General features: G+C 38.0%; 1 protein-coding gene across 2 annotated transcripts; it reads left to right on the forward strand.

The window, feature by feature from the left end:
• Positions 1-54: 54 nt before the first annotated feature.
• Positions 55-16,607, forward strand: LOC113058882 (nuclear mitotic apparatus protein 1-like). Of its 2 annotated transcripts, XM_026227149.1 has the most exons (24): positions 55-182; positions 728-777; positions 916-1,001; positions 1,105-1,184; positions 1,505-1,590; positions 2,562-2,630; positions 2,762-2,852; positions 2,976-3,123; positions 4,035-4,171; positions 4,288-4,399; positions 4,477-4,594; positions 4,679-4,819; positions 5,059-5,172; positions 5,348-11,095; positions 11,184-11,393; positions 11,494-11,657; positions 11,751-12,036; positions 12,708-12,909; positions 13,078-13,214; positions 13,293-13,622; positions 14,496-14,582; positions 14,691-14,921; positions 15,111-15,159; positions 16,311-16,607. In XM_026227149.1, the coding sequence occupies exons 2-23, from the start codon at positions 736-738 to the stop codon at positions 15,120-15,122; spliced, it is 8,631 nt and encodes a 2,876-aa protein (XP_026082934.1). In that variant the 5' UTR covers positions 55-182; positions 728-735; the 3' UTR covers positions 15,123-15,159; positions 16,311-16,607. The 2 variants fall into 2 exon arrangements, with proteins under 2 accessions (XP_026082934.1, XP_026082933.1); XM_026227148.1 differs by lacking the exon at positions 15,111-15,159.
• Positions 16,608-18,134: the final 1,527 nt, after the last annotated feature.

Consider the following 18,134-nt stretch of genomic DNA (forward strand, 5'->3'; position numbering starts at 1 on the left):
ACAGGGGCGTTGCGGAAGAAGCAGGGTTTCCATTGGCTACTTTGATTTGAGACAGCCAATGAGAGCGAAGCGTTTCGACCAATAGCTGTTCAGATACAGTAAACGACGTGAGTTTGAATTTGAAAACGTTTCAGCGAGGGATTCAATGTTGCAAGCTTACTTCAGCTCACCCTAAAATCAAGGTAAAAAATAATGATATATAATTAATATATATTCAGCTTTATATGACGTTTGATGAGTGTATTGTTTTTGAAGTTTAAACTTTGTAAAAAGTTAGCGGGCGAAACGTTGCCAAGTAAACAAACGATTCAAAACACACTCGACTTCATCGTTGTACGTTATATAATTATACTGCAGTTATGTTCATATTGACTTTATTTGTCCCACATAACACTTTTAATATGTTTATATTTAGTGTGCACTATATTCAACAATAGATATGTGTTTGTGACTTCATTTTATTAAATGCATAGGTGTGCATTCTGTTCATTATCACCAAAATACACAAAAGTTGTCTTAAATCCTTAGAATATGGTTCACTTTGGCCTGTTGTAGCATATTTTATTCAGAAGTCTAAATCTAGGGGTGAACATTAAGCACACTTCTTAGTGTATGATATTTTTCTGGTTTAATAACAACAGGAGTTGGTCATTAAATATGAAACCTTGATTTGTTTCTTCTTCCACTTTATGTACTGTAGTATAATTTGAAAACATGTTTTTAATAGAGTCCGCCATGAAGTTTGATATGAACAAGGCGGGACCGCTTTTGGCATGGGTAAGTGTCCTCCAATTTTGTTGTTTATACAAAGAACTCATAAATATGAGATTATCAGTCTGAGTTAGTCTAGTCTGTTGACGTGTTTAAGTGTTGCACCATCAGTTTTATAGTTTAAAACACTTGTCCTCTTGACAGATAAACACCATGTTTCCAGACAAGCAGCTCTCGGAGTTCATTCCCACGAGAGATGGGTTCACGCTCCTGAAGATCTGCTTAAAATTGTGAGTCGTCACTTTGAGACTCTTGATTGGTAAATATGGGAATACCTGAATAACTAGAACTAACTTTATTTACTTCTGACAAATGCATTATCTGTGACTTTAGAAGAGGGATGGAGAGCACTGAGGATTATAAGACTTTATCCCTCTGTAAAAAAGTGGAAATCATCTTCAATGTTTTGCGGGGTGAGTTAAAAATGCTTGTCTTTTTGGTATTTGTGCTTTTTTGCTTTGTTTTAGACCGTAATACTGGACTGGGCGGTGAATATGAAATCACAATGGATGCTTTATTGGCAATATTTGTGGCATAATGTTGATTAACATAGAACATACTTCTTGAGAAGAACGAGGTCTCTCCTCCTTTAAAATTTTAATCACTGATTTAACTTAAAGATTGTATATGATTTTTATACGTACTATTGTTGTATGTTTTCATATAATAAGCCATTTGTTGCTGATTATAGCGCCAGAATATAAATAAATAAAGTTTTCTCGTCCATGTGCAGATGACTTTGACCTCACCCAAAGACAAAGTTCACTCATCTTACAGAAGATCAGTGCAGGGACTGACCTGGAGCTCCAGCTGGCCAAGGTGTGTATTTGTAAATCTCTGCTCTAAATCAAGGGTTTGCAAATTCAATAAATAAGTAATAAAATATGTTAAAATAAAATGATTTTTTTTTTCAATAAAAACTATTTTTTTAATAAAGTGATATAAAAAGTAAATACATCAAAATATATGATTTTAATGACTTTATCAGAACATTGCATACAAATTAAATTAAGTATTAATAATAATATGATTACACTAAGTAATAATTAGGATACGGGGCTGATTGCATGAGAATGATATTTGGGTTCTGTGGCGTCTAAAAGATTGGAAATCAATTGAAAATGACATGCTAACAAGAACATTTTTATTTAAAAAAAAATGATAGAAAAAATAATACATTAAAATAGATTATAAAAACTATTCCGAATAATTCATACAAATTAAATTATGTATTAATAAAAAAAATGATTACACTAAACAATAATCAGGATGAGGGTCTGATTGCATGATAATTATAATTTGTGACCCTGGAGCACAAAAGCAGTCTTAAGTCACTGGGGTATAATTTTAGCAATAGCCAAAAAAAAACATTTTATGGGTAAAAATTATCAGTTTTTCTTTTATGCCAAAAATCATTAGGTTATTAAGTAAAGATCATGTTCCATGAAGATATTTTTTAAATTTTCTTCCATAAATATATAAAAACTTGATTTTTGATAAGTAACATATGCGTTGCTTAAGACTTAATTTTGTCAACTTAAAAGATGATTTTCTCAATATTTAAATTTTTTTTTGCACTCATTAAAGTGTTTCACATGACTGACTTATCCTCCGAAGTATTCTGAAGATTTGATTTGAGGAACAGACCAAAATTAAAGAAATCCTCTTTGCTGAATCCACAAAATTTATGTGACCGGCCAGTTACACTATGATACATTTTTGGGTGATTCGTTCCCTTAATGCAATGCAGGAGATGTTGTGCATTTATTTGTATTAATGCATGTGCACAGGTGGCGCTTCTGCTTTGTTACTGCACTTTTAAAAAGAGCATCTTTCTCCCCATGGATTCGAATATAGAGGTGAGTATTTACTAATGACCAGTTTGTCTCTTATTAAATGCGTATGTATTGGTGCTACAGCAAATATAGAATTTTGAAATCGACACTCTCTAATGTATATTCTTATGTTTCTCTCTTTCTGTCTGTATCAGTCGGAAATTACATCCATGTTTCGTTTTATCAAAGATGACGCTGATGGTCTGTCTTTAGACGAAGGCTTAGATCAGTTTCTAGACCAAAACTGTAAGTAGCCAAGTTGTTGAGTTTTATCACATGTTCTTTATTCAAAGTTACTGTGCATCAGTGTTTTGGAGAGTGAATTGTATGATGTAAGATTAAATCCTCTATCTTGTACATGCTCTGTAGCTGTTATGAACGTTGTGAACTCCAGCAGTATGAGCCGTGGCAGCTCTCTGTTAAACACAGATGACGAGTCTCCGATCGTGAGCCGGTTCCAGCGGCCTCCTAGAGTTCAGTTTCAAGAGCTTTGCACAGTGGCTTCCAGCTCGGATCGGTCAGTGTAAACTTTTTTTTTTTTTCTTTTTTTTTTTTTTTGCTGATCCCATGGTGAAGAACAAAGAAGCTTCATGACTAAAACCATCCAAAATGTTAAAAGAATCACTGCTTCTTAAAGTTGTAACTGTATGGTCACAAGTAAGGCAATGCTTATAGAAAATGCTTTTGTTTACAGTAAAAAATAAGCATTTTGTTAAATAATATAACTGACTTTTTTACATATTCATATTAAAAGGAATTTTGGAATTTGTGCATTTGTTTTTTCAAATTTGACAGCATTTGTGGCATAATGTTGATTGCCACGAAAATGTGTTTAAACTTTTCCCTCTTTTATTTATTTATTTTTTTTGTTTATTTATTTTTTACTTTTAATCTTTTTTTTAGGAAAAAATGATAACCAATTAGTCTACATTAAAATATTTTGTTATAATAGTAAAGTCACAAGACATAAACAATGTGCTCATCAACACCATTTGATTGTGAAAAAATGGCTTTAATAACATTTTTTGTACAAAGTTATATACAACTGTAGGTCACATTTTAGTTTGAGGACCAATTCTCACTATTAACTACAACTTTTGCCTAAAAAAAACCCTAATTTGCGGTTTCATCTTTAGTAATGTAGTTATAACAACACCGTTGCATAAATCCTAAAACGACTGTAAACATGATTTTGACAGTAATTCAATGGCAAAATGGTTCTTTAAGCAACAAATATGTGCTTTTGACATTTCGCTTTCAACAAAGACCAAAATTATCTTTAAAGTTTTAGATGTCTTTAAGAGGACAATTTGTTCTGCAAGCATGGATTGCAATCACATCAACAAATCTAAAATGTCAGTAGTAATAATACATTAAGCATTATATATAATCATAATGAATGACTAAATAATAACCATACATCTCCAGCTCTCCAGTGCAGGACGTAATGAGCACCCCACATTTCCAGTTAAAAAAACTCCGGAAAGACTTGGCACATGAGGGAGACGTGAGAGACGAGCTGGAGAAAGAACTGGCCGATCAGATCAGCATCATCTCAGAGAAAGGTACACATGCATCACCATGCATCCTTTAGTTTTATTCTGCTGCCTGAAGGGAATGAGATGAACTGTGGTGCTCTGATATGAACTTGGTTCAGTTCCTTTTTCTCGTTTGCACACAGAGGGTCTGATTTCGCAGTTACAGCACAGGGTGGAGCGCATGCTGCGGGAACAAGGAGAGCTGGAGATGGACCATAAAGCTGCGCTGCTGGAGCTCCAGGAGAAGAACGAGAGGTGAGGTGCAATAAGGGACACATTTGGGCTTACAGAAAATATTTTAATAAAGGCTTTTTGTTTTTTTTCTTGAACAGTCTTCTCCACAGAGTGCATGAGGTTCTAAAGCAATGCCAAGACTTAAAAACAGACAACTCCCAAAAAGAGAGAAAGATTGATGAACTGACAGAGGAGAATGGAACACTTAATGCACAGGTGCGATACTGTTTGTTTGTTTTGAATTCCTGTTTAAAGTAATGATAAGATCAGGTCATTTTTACCCGCCTCTGGTCCCATCAGGTGCGAAACGCCTTCGCTCAGCTTGCGAGAGCCGATGAGGAAGTTGCCAAACTCACGATGGCTCACGAATTGGCACAAACTGAGTGGAAGAGCAGAAAGGAATTTTTGGAGAAGGAGTTAAATGAGGCTGTTACACACAGGGTTTGTTTATCTCTTTCTTAACACCAATCGAGCATCTATGGCTACATTCATGGCGAGAACCAGTTAATCCATACACAAGTCTTGTTTATAATTAAAGGATGTTCAGTTAACCTAACCTGCATGTCTTTGGGCTGAAAAGCAGTCATTATTTTTATTTTGTTAATCATGTTCTGCAGTACTTTGTACTATCTGGTGTTAATCTGTGTTTGTTTTTTTCTGCTCCTGTTCTGCTTGTGCAGGATTGTCTGAGTGAACAGGTTCAGATCCTTCAGGGAAAGATCTCCGTTCTGGAGGATGAACTCCAGAAAGCTAAATCTCAAGAGAAAGGAGAGGTTCTGGGGCCCATCTTGGAGGTGAGATGTTCTGTCTTTCTTTCAAAATAGTTCAGAACTTCAATATTTTTTCAGTCATAGACATTACTGATTGTGATTGGACAGCATTTATATGTGACGACAATATTTCTTATAGATCTGAGCACAGCATCATGACCAATTCTGACTAACATTTTTAATCATTACATTTTCTCAGTGGGAGAAGCTTAAACAGGAGTTGGCAGATCTGACTCTTAAACTCGCCCAGCTTCAGGACACTATTTCCCATCTTGAGAAGGAGAAGGCAGAAGTTGAGTCTTTGCTGGCTGAGGAGAGAGGCTCTTTTGAAAAGGAAACCAAAAGACTCCAAATGGTGGTGTTCGATCTGGAGCAGTCCATCAATAGCATCCGTTTAGAGAGAGAAACATTGCAGGAGGCTTTATGGACACAGAAGGAAATGCTTACTGCACAGATATCGGCTCTGGAAAGTGATGTTTCTCGCCTACAACAGGTGGAAATGCAGTTGACGTCAGAGATAAAAATCTCTGCTGACCTTCGCCAACAAAGAGAAGAACTGGAGGGGAAGGTTGCCTCTTTAGATGAGATGGTTAATGCTCTTCACGCTGAGATCCAGGGTTTAGAAGAGGAGAGAGCATCACAGCAGGATGCCCTGAATGCCCTTATCGTTGACTTGCAAAGCACCAGAGCCACCATTCAGGAATATGAGAAGAAGCTGGAAGAGCATCAAAAAGTTGTACAAGAAAATGAATCCCTGAAAAAGGAGGCATGCACATTGCAGCATGAGCTTGATGAGCATCTGCAGACCAGTAGAGACCTTCAGGAGCAAATACATATTCTCAGACAGGAGAAAACTGGGGAGGAGAATAAAGTTAGTCAGGCTTTGGACAAAATCGAAAGCCTCCGAATGCAAATTCTGGATCTGTCCGAACAGATTTCCCTAAAAGATGAAGAAATCAGAAATCTGAGGAATGAGTATGACTCTTTAGGCAATGAATTAAAGCTTGTGAAGGAACAAAATATTGAGATTAACGAAATGATCAGATCAAATCGCAAAGAGCATGAGGAGACTGTTAAGAAACTTCAGCAAGAGCTTGACTCTGCTTCTTCAACTGCTTTAGAAAAACAAGAAGAAATGCTGGTTCTCTCAGTGGAGGTAACATCTCTTAAAGAGCAGATCTGTCGTTACAGTGAAAATGAAGTGCAAAAACAACAAGAATTGTCTTTTTTAGAGGCACAGCACAATGTGTTAAAGGAAAACATGACATCTATTCAGAACCAGTTGGCTGAGGTGACCGCTACAGCTTCACAGAAGGAATCTGAGCTCCACTTGCTTCAGCAGGAGCTTTGCCATCAAGAAACCCTCAGAGAAAAAGCTCAGGATCTTGAGAAAGCCAGACGCGAGGAGCTTGAGAGGACCGTGAGTGAACTTCAGGCCACAATCCTAGAGGTCAACTCTCTTGTCTCACAGAAAGAAGCTTACCTAAGTTCTCTTCAAGATGAGATGAAGGATCAGCAGTTGAGGGCCAAACAGTGTGAAGATGATCTACGCAATGAGCTGAAGGAGAAGGTTGGAAATCTACAGGAACTTCTAGACACTGCTAATCGTGATGCTGCAGACAAAGACCACCTTCTGCAATCTTTGAATCAGAAGCTGAAGCAGATTGAATTGCTGTGCCAACAGAAAGAGAAAGATGTCATTGATATACATCAAGTGAAGGAAGACCAGGAAAAGAGGATTACCGAACAAAAACAACTACTGGATGAGTACCAGCAGAATTTAGAAATCTTGAGAAAAGAAAAAGACGATCTCTCCACTCAAGGATCATCTCTCCGAGAGGAAATCTGCCGTTCCCAGAAAGAAATGTCTGTGTTACAGGCTGACCGCGACGTTTTGAAGGAAAATCTGGCTGCTCTTCAGTATCAGATGGTGGAGCTGACAACCACAGTTTCCCAAAAGGAATCTGAGCTCCTCTTGCTTCAACAGGAGCTTTCCTATCAAGAGACCCTGAGAGAAAAAGCTCTGGAGCTTGAGACAATCAAACGTAAAGAGTTTGAGAAAAAAGTGAGTGAGCTTCAGGCCAAAATTCTAGAGGTCTCCACTCTCGCCTCTCAAAGAGAGGCTCAAGTAATTTCCCTTCAAAATGAGATGAAGGATCAACAGATGCTTGCCAAACAGTCTGAAGAAGATCTTCGCAGAGAGCAGGAAGAGAAAGTTGGCACCCTTCAAGGAGAACTAGATATGGTCAATCGTTGTGCTGCGGATAAAGAAAAACTGCTGGGCTCTTTGGATCAAAAGCTTAAAGAGATGGAAGAGCTTTTGCTTCAAAAAGAGAAAGATGTCCTAGAAACACATCAGGCAAAGGAGGAGCTGGAGAAGACGATTGTTAAACTTCATGTTGACAATCAAGAGCTTTCCGAGCGCCTGCAGAATCAGGAAATATTGAGGAAGGAAAGAGACCACTTGTCAACTGAAGTATCCTGTCTTAAAGATAAAATTTGTGGCTACCAGGACACTGAAGTGCAGAAGCAACAGGAGATATCCGTTTTAGAGGCTGAACGCAACACATTTAGGGAGAAAATGGATGCCCTTGAGAAGAAATTGATGGAGGAAACAACTGCAGCTTCACAGAAGCAATCTGAACTTTTCTTGCTTAAAGACAAGGTTCACCAACAAGAGATCCTTAGAGAAAAGGATCAGGAACTTGAGACTGCCAAGCGTGAGGAACTTGAGAGAATGGTTAGTGAACTTCACGTTAAAATCCTAGAGGTCTCCACATTAGCCTCCGAAAGGGAGGCTTGTGTTAATTCTCTTCAAGATCAGTTGACGGATCAGTTGAAGGCTAAACAGTCTGAAGATGATCTCTGTAGTGTGCTGAAAGAAAAGGTTGAGAGCCTTCAGGGACAATTGGAAACTGCCAGTCGAGACATCTCAGACAAAGACCAACTTCTGCAGACTTTGGATCAGAAGCTGAAGCAGATGGATCTGCTGTGCCAACAAAGAGAGAAAGATGTCCTTGATATGCATCAGGTAAAGGATGACATGGAGAAGAAAATTGGTGAACTTGTTGTTGAGAAACAACAGCTGCTGGAGTACCAGCAGACTTTGGAAATGGTGAGAAAGGAAAGAGACATTCTGTCAACTGAAATAACCTCTCTCAAAGATGAAATCCAAAATTACAGGGAAATGCAAGTGCAGAAGCAACAAGAGATTTCGTATTTAGAAGCTGAGCACAACACATTAAAAGACAACTTGGCTTCTCTTAAGACGCAAGTGATGGAGCTGACAACTACAGCTTCTCAGAAGGAATCTGAGCTTCTGTTGCTTCAAAATGAGGTTTGTGATAAAGAGAACATTGAAGAAAAGTCTCAGGAGCTTGAGAAAGATGTAAGTGAACTTCAGGCTAAAATCCTGGAGGTCTCCACTCTTGCTTCTGAGAGGGAAGCCCAAATAAGTTCTCTTAAAGAGGAAATAAATGATCAGCAATTAAGGGCCAAACAGTCTGAAAATGATATCCGCAGAGTGCTAGAAGGTAGGATTGAAACCCTACAGAAACAACTGGAAACTACAAGTTGTGACATTACAGACAAAGATCGTCTTTTGGAGTCCTTGGATCAGAAGCTGACACAGATTAATTTGAATTGCCAGCAAAAGGAAAAAGATGTCATTGAAATGCAACACTCAAAGGAAGCCCTGGAGAAGAGGATCGGTGAGCTTCTTGTTGAGGAACAACAAAAACTTGAAAAGTACCAGCAGAATTTGGAAACTGTGAGAAAAGAACGAGATCACCTATCAACTGAAGTAAGCTCTCTCAAAGATGAAATCCAAAGTTACCAGAAAAATGAAGTGCAGAAGCAACAGGAGATGTTTGTTTTAGAGGCTGAATACAACACATTAAAGGAGAACTTGGTTGCTCTTAAAATTCAAGTGGTCGATTTGACAACTTCAGCTTCTCAAAAGGAATCCGAGATTCAGATACTTAAAAAGGAGGTTTGTGAAAACGAGAACCTTAGAGAAAGGGATCAGGAGCTTGAGAAAGATGTTAGTGAACTTCAGGCTAAAATTCTAGAGGTCACTACTCTTGCTTCTGAGAAGGAAGCACAAATAAGTTCTCTTAAAAATGAAATAAATGATCAGCAGTTAAGGGCCAAACAGTCTGAAGATGATCTACGAAGTGTGCTGGAAGAGAAGATTGAAACCCTTCGTGGAGAATTGGAAACTGGCAGTCATGCCGTCTCCGACAAAGACCAACTTCTACAAACTTTGGATCAGAAGCTGAAGCAGATGGATCTGCTGTGCCAAGAAAGAGAGAAAGATGTCCTTAATATGCATCATGTAAATGATGACTTGGAGAAGAAGATTGGTGAGCTTGTTGTTGAGAAACAACAGCTGCTGGAGTGCCAGCAGAATTTGGAAATGGTGAGAAAGGAAAGAGACATTCTGTCAACAGAAATAACCTCTCTCAAAGGTGAAATCCAAAATTACAGAGAAATTGAAGTGCAGAAGCAACAGGAGATTTCATCTTTAGAGGCTGAGCACAACACATTAAAAGACAACTTGGCTGCTCTTAAGACACAAGTGATGGAGCTGACAATTGCAGCTTCTCAGAAGGAATCTGAGATTACGTTGCTTCAAAAGGAGGTTTGTGATAAAGAAAACTTTAAAGAAAAGGCTCAGGAGCTTGAGAAAGATGTAAGTGAACTTCAGGCTAAAATCCTGGAGGTCTCCACTCTTTCTTCTGAGAGGGAAGCACAAATAAGTTCTCTTAAAAAGGAAATAAATGATCAGCAGTTAAGGGCCAAACAGTCTGAAAATGATCTCTGCAGAGTGCTGGAGGAGAAGATTGAAACCTTACAGAAGCAACTAGAAACTACAAGTTGTGACATTACAGATAAAGATAAACTTTTGGAGTCCTTGGATCAAAAGCTGACACAGATGAAACTTAATTGCCAGCAAAAGGAGAAAGATGTTCTTGAGATCCAACACTCAAAGGTAGACCTGGAGAAGAGAACTGATGAGCTTCTTGTTGAGAAACAACAAAAACTTGAGGAGTACCAGCAGAATTTGGAAACCGTGAGAAAGGAACGAGATCACCTATCAACTGAAGTAACCGCTCTCAAAGATGAAATCCGAAATGATCAGGAAGAGAAAGTACAGAAGCAACAGGAGATTTTAGTTTTAGTGGCTGAACACAACACATTAAAGGAGAATCTGGCTTCTCTTAAGATGCAAGTGGTGGAGTTGACAACTTCAGCTTCTCAAAACGAATCCGAGGTTCAGATGCTTAAAAAGGAGGTTTGTGAAAACAAGAACCTTAGAGAAAGGGCTCAGGAGCTTGAAAAAGATGCTAGTGAACTTCAGGCTAAAATCTTAGAGGTCTCTACTCTTGCTTCGGAGAGGGAAGCTAAATTAAATTCTCTTAAAGATGAAATAAATGATCAGCAGTTAAGGGCCAAACAGTCTGAAGATGATCTCCGCAGAGTGCTGGAAGAAAAGATTGAAACCCTTCAGGAACAATTGGAAACTTCCAGTCGTGGCGTCTCAGACAAAGACAGAGTTCTGCAGTCTTTGGATCAGAAACTGAGGAAGATGGAACTGCTGTGCCAACAAAGAGAGAAAGATGTCCTTGAGATGCATCAGGCTAAAGAGGACCTAGAAAAGAGGATTGTTGAGATTAATGTCGACAAACGTCAACTTGATGGGTACCAGCAGAGTTTGGAGATGCTGAAGCAAGAAAAGGACCAACTGAGTTCTCTCAAGGAGACTCTCCAGAGGGAGTGTGACGCCTCCCAAAAGATTCGAGCTGAGCTGGAGTTGATGGTAAAAGAGCAAAATGTTTCTATCCTTGCTCTTAAAAAGGATTCTCAAAAGTGTGAGGAAAAGAATCAGGAACTCCTGGAGCAGCTGAAGACCAAGTCAGAAGCAGTAGAACACTACAAAGCACAGGTGTGTTATTAATCACATCTTTCTTTTTTTCATTCGTGCATATTTGTGCATGATCATTTATGCATCATCACTTGTTATACTTCCTCAGGTGGAGAAGGCCAAGAATCACTACAATGGTAAAAAGCAGCTGCTGGTGGAAGCTCAGGAGCTCAACAAAGCTCTCGAGCAGTCGTTGGAGGCCAGCAAGAGGGAAGTCAAAGATCGGGAGGTGGAACTGGCATTGGCTCGCATTGAACTAGACCAGGCGCACACCAAAGAGAAGAAACTTGCGGCCAAAGTGAAAAGCTTACAGGCACAAGTTAGTTTACAGTTAATATTTCAAGAATGTTGAAATGAGACTGAATTGAGATTTACAATTTTTTTTATTTTCCTGTTGTTTAATTGTGTGCTTGTTTTAGGTGGACTTTGCTGACAGGCAACTGCGAGAGAAGAGGACGATGACGGATGACAAAGAGAACATGAGAAACAGAGAAAGTCTGTACATCAGAGTCCCAGAAAAACGGCAGGACACGAGTACAGACAGCTTGGAGTTTGAGCTGAATGATTCACTCAATGCTAACAGGTAACTAAACCAACCCAACTGTATAGCTTTCTAACATATTATTCCATAAAACTCTTGCAGCATCATTGTATTTTTTTTCCCCCAATTTGGCAGTCATTCTGCAGTACCGGGTGAGTCCAGCACTCCACTGGTTCGTAGCTCTGAGCGCTTGGCTGCTAAACGTCGTGCCTTGGGGGCCGAATCCCTGGAGACTCTTTACTTCACGCCTTTGAGTCAACAAGGCAAAATGCGTAAAGGGTCCCACCATGATGCCTTTGAACACAAACTAGAGTCCAGCATCACTTCCATTGACGATTTTGCAGTTGACTCTGCAAAGAAGTTGACCGCTTCGGCTCGAAGGCGACATACTACGCAAGTTATCAACATCACCTTGGCTAAGGTAGGAAATGCACAACCTTCAACTTTCCTCATACCTTTTCTTGGGTTCAAAATAGGTTATTTGTTGGCTCTCATAAATTAAGTTCTTTCAAATCAAAGAGCCAATGGTTAATGCTCTTCGAGAATAAGAAACAACATTTATGATACCGTGTCAGGGGCCAATTTGGAAAATGTCATTTTAATATGAGTTTGGCTAGAGGGATATCCCTAGTATTTTATTCTAAACTCGCCTCTGTATAACACATAATAGGGTAGTATTTATAAATGCAAATGCTGTGTTTACAGCATTAAACAAGGGAATGCTATATAGCAGCTGTTCCATAAGCGCCACCTGCTGTCAGAGAGTGTATTTGCATTCTGTTTTGGTTTCGTTCAGATGTTTTATGTAATAGTTTCACAATGCTAAAGTAAGATCTTTCAGTTTTAGCTTGAAAATGATTAAAAAGACACCTTTTCATTTATAATTTTTTTTTTTGTTGTTGTTGTTGAAAAAATCATAATGTGAAATCAGTATTGTGAATCGTATTGCATCATGAGTTGTTGTCTTAATATGCACTTTGACTAGTACTACTACTGTTCATGGCTCCTTGATCAGGTCTCTTTTTTTTCTCTCGTACTGGATTGCAAGTTTCTAAAAAGTTTTTTGTTCTTTTATTCATGTTTGGTGAGAAGGCATCAGGAAGTGCTGAAGAAGAGGAGTCGTTTTCTAGTCTGCACTCTGCCCGATCTCAGCCCAACTTGGCAGTTCAGCATTCACGGCCGTTCTCCATGGACTTCTCTGAGGAAAGTGCTGCAACTTTATCGAAAGCAGACACCCTTCAGAATCTGCCTGGATACCGCAGAAGCACCGTGCAAAACGTTAACCCACCAAGGGGTAAAATGTTCTTATTAGGACTTACTCTTATAGATAATTACCAGTGACATTATAGTATCACTGAGACACTATTACAGTTCTTATAGTTCTTTAATACTTGATTTGTAAAATTTTAGTTATGTGAATTAAGTAATATAATAGTAATATTGTAACTTGTGTGTTGTGTAGCCACCAGTACATTCTGTATTGGCGCAGAGAATGAACCAGAACATGTTTCTGACGACTGGATGCGCATCGCAGAATTGCAGACACGAAACAAAGCCTGTCTGCCCCACTTAAAGAGCAGCTACCCGCTGGAGTCCAGGGTAAGCTTGGAAATAGTTAGCTTTAAATGCATTGTTTGTGTAAGACCATAATCAAACTGTATCGTTTTGCCTCGACAGCCTAGTCTGGGTCCCTCGTTCACCGTAACGGACGAGGACCTGCGTTTGGGAGACCCGGATGAGACGATCCGACGTGCGTCCATGATGCCAAGTCAGATCCTGGAGTCCCTGAACTCTCGCCGCTTCTCTCTTGCACCGAGCTCGAGCCAGAGCTCAGCAAACTCCCAGCCTCAGCGTGCCACCATGTTGCCGGGTCAGATCCGGTCCAGCACTGCTGCTCACCGGGCCGCTCAGCTCACAAAAACAAGCTCACGTGCTTCAGAAAGTAAACGCAGCCCATTGGCTCCCAAACGGCCTGGATCCCAACTGCAAGGTCCAGACACACCTGAGGTAAGAGAGAACAAAACCATTGTTTGATCAATTATTGATCCCACTTGATTGATTGGTTGATTGAGATGCTTTGAGAGCCACTTCTTCACAACAACCCTTTAAAATAAATCTTGATGAAAATGTGATAAAAATATTAATATTATGCAGTAGAGTTTACTTTCCAAAGTAATGCTAATAGTTATAAATTTAAAAAAAATTTAGTAAATAATTATGCAATTTTCTTCATTATTTAGATTTCAGCAGGAAACATCTTTAATGCAGAGTTTTTTTGCAAACATACATAAGGAATTCTTAAATTTTCATATGACAACATTTTTAACGATTATTTAAATGATTAATATGATGAATATGCATTTAATCATTAACCCAGAAAAAACACTCAATTTTTATGAAAACAAATCGTATTTTCATAAGGTACTATTATCGTGGATTAAAAAAAGGTAATTTAATTTAATGAACTCGGTTGTTCAGACATGCTTTTTGTTTATTAAAATTTTATTAAACCAATAGAATTTAATGTTGAAAATTTTTAACAAAAAAAAACAATTGGAGAAATAAAAAGGTATTTGTTAACAATGTTTTTGAGTTATATATATTTATTTTATTATTATCTTTTTTTTTTGTGAAATGTAAAAATTTAACTTTTAATTACTTGTAACTTTGTAACAAGTAGTAACAACTTTGTAACTATGTAACTTTCCAAACTGTTTGGTGAATTTAAATTAATCAGACGTGCTTTTTCATTACTAAAATTTAATTTAATTGTTAAAACTAAACCAGTAAGATTGAATGTCAGTGTCTTTTAACCAATCTAATAAACTCAAAATGTTAATAATGCTAAATTGTTGGTTTCAAATAACTTTGTTTCCACAGACAAAGAAGTTGGCAAGTTGCTTCCCACGACCAATGACACCTAAAGCCAGGTTCGGCAACAGTCAAAACAGACCTCCAAAGTCACCGGTAAGATCCTTTTATTGGACGTCTGTAGTTGTTACTAACCTAGTCTTTATCTTAGATTAAAATCTCCCTAGAACACATACCTCACAAATGCTTGTTTCCTCTCACTAGGCCGAGCGAAGGCAATCTCTGATGTTCACTGTTGAAAATACTCCAAAGAACAGCGGTCGTGGTGACAGCAGGCTCCAGCGTGGGCTCAACAAGCTGCGTAACAGCGCACGCAAATCTCCCGCCGTGGCCAGTCGTGCCCTGCGTTCGGCGATGGGTGCCAAGTCTCCTCTGGACTCCACTCGGAGAAAATCTCCCCGAAACAAGTCGCCCAAATCCTCCAATGCCAAAAAGGTAGAATACACTTTTGTGCTGTCATTAAACGAAACCATTTGGCATTTGCTAGTTTTATTTTTATCTGACATGAACACTGTAGCACATGCCATGGTAAAAATGCATTGGAAAGTGTTTTTATTCTTTTAAATTCTAGTATTTGTGGTTATGAATTCCAGGTGTGTTAAAGTCCTGTGTGTGTGTGTTTAGGAAACACAGTGACTTGCTGCGCTGCTGATCTATGCCTAAGTATTTAACTGTGTGTATCAGCTGTTATGTATGACAGTAATACTTCTCTTAACACTGCAGGTGTCTCTCCTCTTTTGGGATTGTTTCACTCACCCTCTGGTGTTACTGGAAAAGTTCATTCACACATAAAAATTTGCTGAAAATGTGCTCACCCCTCAAGACCATCAAATATTTAGATGAGTTTGTTTCTTCATCAGGTTTGGAGAAATGCAGCAACATTGCATCAGTGTCTCATCAATGGATGCTCTGCAGTGAATGGGTGCTGTCAGAATGAGAGTATCACAAACTCACAGATTTGTATTCTCCAGATGTTAACTGATGGACTGGAGTGGTGTGGATTATTGTGATGTTTTTATCAGCTGTTTGGACTCTCATTCTGACGGCACCCATTCACTGCAGAGCATCCATTGATGAGACACTGATGCAATGTTACATTTCTACAAATACGTTGAAGAAACAAATTCATCCTGATCTCAGATGACCTGAGGAGAACATTTTTTAGCAAATTTCCTGGTAAACTTTTCAGTTCGCTAAAAATGAACTGTGTTTTTGTAAGTTTTGTGGCTGATGTGACCTACTTTTTATGTTATTAAATTCAGTAAAACTGTTTTTTTTTTTTTTTTTTTTTTTTTTTTTAAATAGCAATTTTTTTGATATTCTATTGAATGCAAAATGTTTTAAATTAAAATGTGCTTAATTTTGATTACTTTTATTTAAGTTTTTTAAAAAACTTTTTAAAGCAGCAAATATTCTAACCACATTTGAAGCTGTTGTAAGCAAATCAGTTGTTTTTTAGTTGTTGTTTCTAGTAATTACTCAGCAATTGTGAATAACTTCTTGCTGTTTTAATATGCTTGCTAAGTTTTTATTATTATTGTCTGTTCATTTTGCATATGAATAACATACAGTAGTCATGTTCACCGATATACATGCAAAAATAGACTGTTTAAAAATATATTTGAAAAAAAAAACTGTTCTATTGTATGTTTGGTGGTGGTCTCACTGCATTTCTGATCATTTCACCTGATAACGGTGTAACTCAAGATTTATTCTCAGTGTTTAGAAATGTGAATGTTCTCCCATTTCTATTGTAATTTCTATGCATATGTGTTTTAATGCATTGAATAATTTTCTGACTCTTCTTTCTCTCTTTCTCCGCAGATGAAGTTCAGGGTTAAGGTTTAAATTGGAGGATTCAACTGCAAAGTCATCAGTTCCCTTTTTCTTTTTTATTTGTTTATCTTTTCTCTTTTTAATTAAGTTATTTTTATTATGGGATGCAGTGGTCATAATTACTGTCCTGTTTATGTTACTGGTTGTATAATATTTAAATGTATTCCTTGTACTGTAATAAAGTCTTCTGTATCAAATCTTTGACAGGTTTATCAGCCATTACTACATAGAAGCAGTTTATGTATGATTATAGAAAACTTTCTATTAAAAGTTTATATACATCAAGAGTGTTTGGAAAGTTTTTTTTTTTTTTTTGCTTCGCGCTGTTTCATTTGTTTTGCAATTCTTAAGTTTTGTTTGCATAAAGCAAATGTATTTTCCTCAATACTTTAAATAAAATGTTTTAATTTAGTTTTTGTTTTTATTGTTTTTGTATATTTTAAACAAGGTAAATCTTTCTTAAATGTTGCGCAGCACAGTCTTTAGGCACACACACCGCTACGAACTCCCGAGCTGATTCAAATGATTCGCGATCCCACTCCAACTCCCAAACTGGAGTCAGATGACTCAAATGATTCGCGATCCCGCTACGGACTCCTAAACTGACTCAAATGATTCGCGATCCCGCTCCAACTCCCAAACTGGAGTCAGATGATTTACGATCCTCAAACTGACTCAAATGATTCTTGATCCCGCTACGAACTCCCGAACTGCTTCAAATGATTTGCGATCCCGCTACATACTCCCGAACTGATTCAAATGATTCGCGATCCCGCTACGAACTCCCGAACTGATTCAAATGATTCGCGATCCCCAAATTGACTCAAATGATTCGCAATCCCGCTCCGAACTCCCGAACTGACTCAAATGATTCGCGATCCCGCTACGAACTCCCGAACTGATTCAAATGATTCGCGATCCCGCTACATACTCCCGAACTGATTCAAATGATTCGCGGTCCCCAAATTGACTCAAATGATTCGCGATCCCGCTACGAACTCCCGAACTGATTCAAATGATTCGCGATCCCCAAATTGACTCAAATGATTCGCGATCCCGCTACAAACTCCCGAACTGACTCAAATGATTTGCGATCCCAATACACATAATGCTATAAAAGTGTGCACATCCAGAGAAATAAATAGCAGATGTTCATGTTAACAACTTCTTTAACTTGAGCAAACGCTGCTAATACATAAACATTTGTTAATAAAGTAAATAAAATGAAAACATGAATGTTTTAATGCTACTGAATAAAAATAAACGATCCACTCGAAAGTCTCTGCTCATCATGACAGGACCTGGATCAGTGAGCTGCGTCTAGGGCCGATGACGTCACTTCCATAGAGGCATGTTGTACACGCCCCCGTCCATTGACTCCGCCCCCGCGTCAAAACAGTGCCACAAAGAAAGACGTGCAGAAAAGTGAAGCACAAAGGGAAAATGGCATAGCAAGCTCAAACTAGACTGACACGCAAAATAAAAACAGAGTTGCAAATAAATTAATAGATATGACAAAGGAAAATATGTATTGCAAAATCATTGCTTTCGCGCTGTTTCATTTGTTTTGCAATTCTTAATTTTTGTTTGCATAAAGCAAATGTATTTTCCTCAATACTTTAAATAAAATGTTTTAAATTTGTTTTTGTTTTTATTGTTTTTGTATATTTTAAACAAGGTAAATCTTTCTGATTTATTAAAATAAAAAAAGTCACATACATGGATTTTTCTGGACTAAGCCCCAGATCTCCACTCACCCTAGAACCACCCCTGACTGTTGTCATGGGTAATTCATGTTTTGTAGCCTACAGT

The sequence above is a fragment of the Carassius auratus genome, chromosome 40, assembly GCF_003368295.1.
Source record: "Carassius auratus strain Wakin chromosome 40, ASM336829v1, whole genome shotgun sequence".
Classification (NCBI taxonomy): Eukaryota; Metazoa; Chordata; class Actinopteri; order Cypriniformes; family Cyprinidae; genus Carassius; species Carassius auratus.

Bases quoted from the DNA above. Each gene is read 5' to 3' on its own strand.
- LOC113058882 (XM_026227148.1), top strand. From the start codon at position 736: ATGAAGTTTGATATGAACAAGGCGGGACCGCTTTTGGCATGG. The intron at 778-915 runs GTAAGTGTCCTC...TCCTCTTGACAG, and splicing joins CGGGACCGCTTTTGGCATGG to ATAAACACCATGTTTCCAGA. The intron at 4,820-5,058 runs GTTTGTTTATCT...CTGCTTGTGCAG, and splicing joins ATGAGGCTGTTACACACAGG to GATTGTCTGAGTGAACAGGT.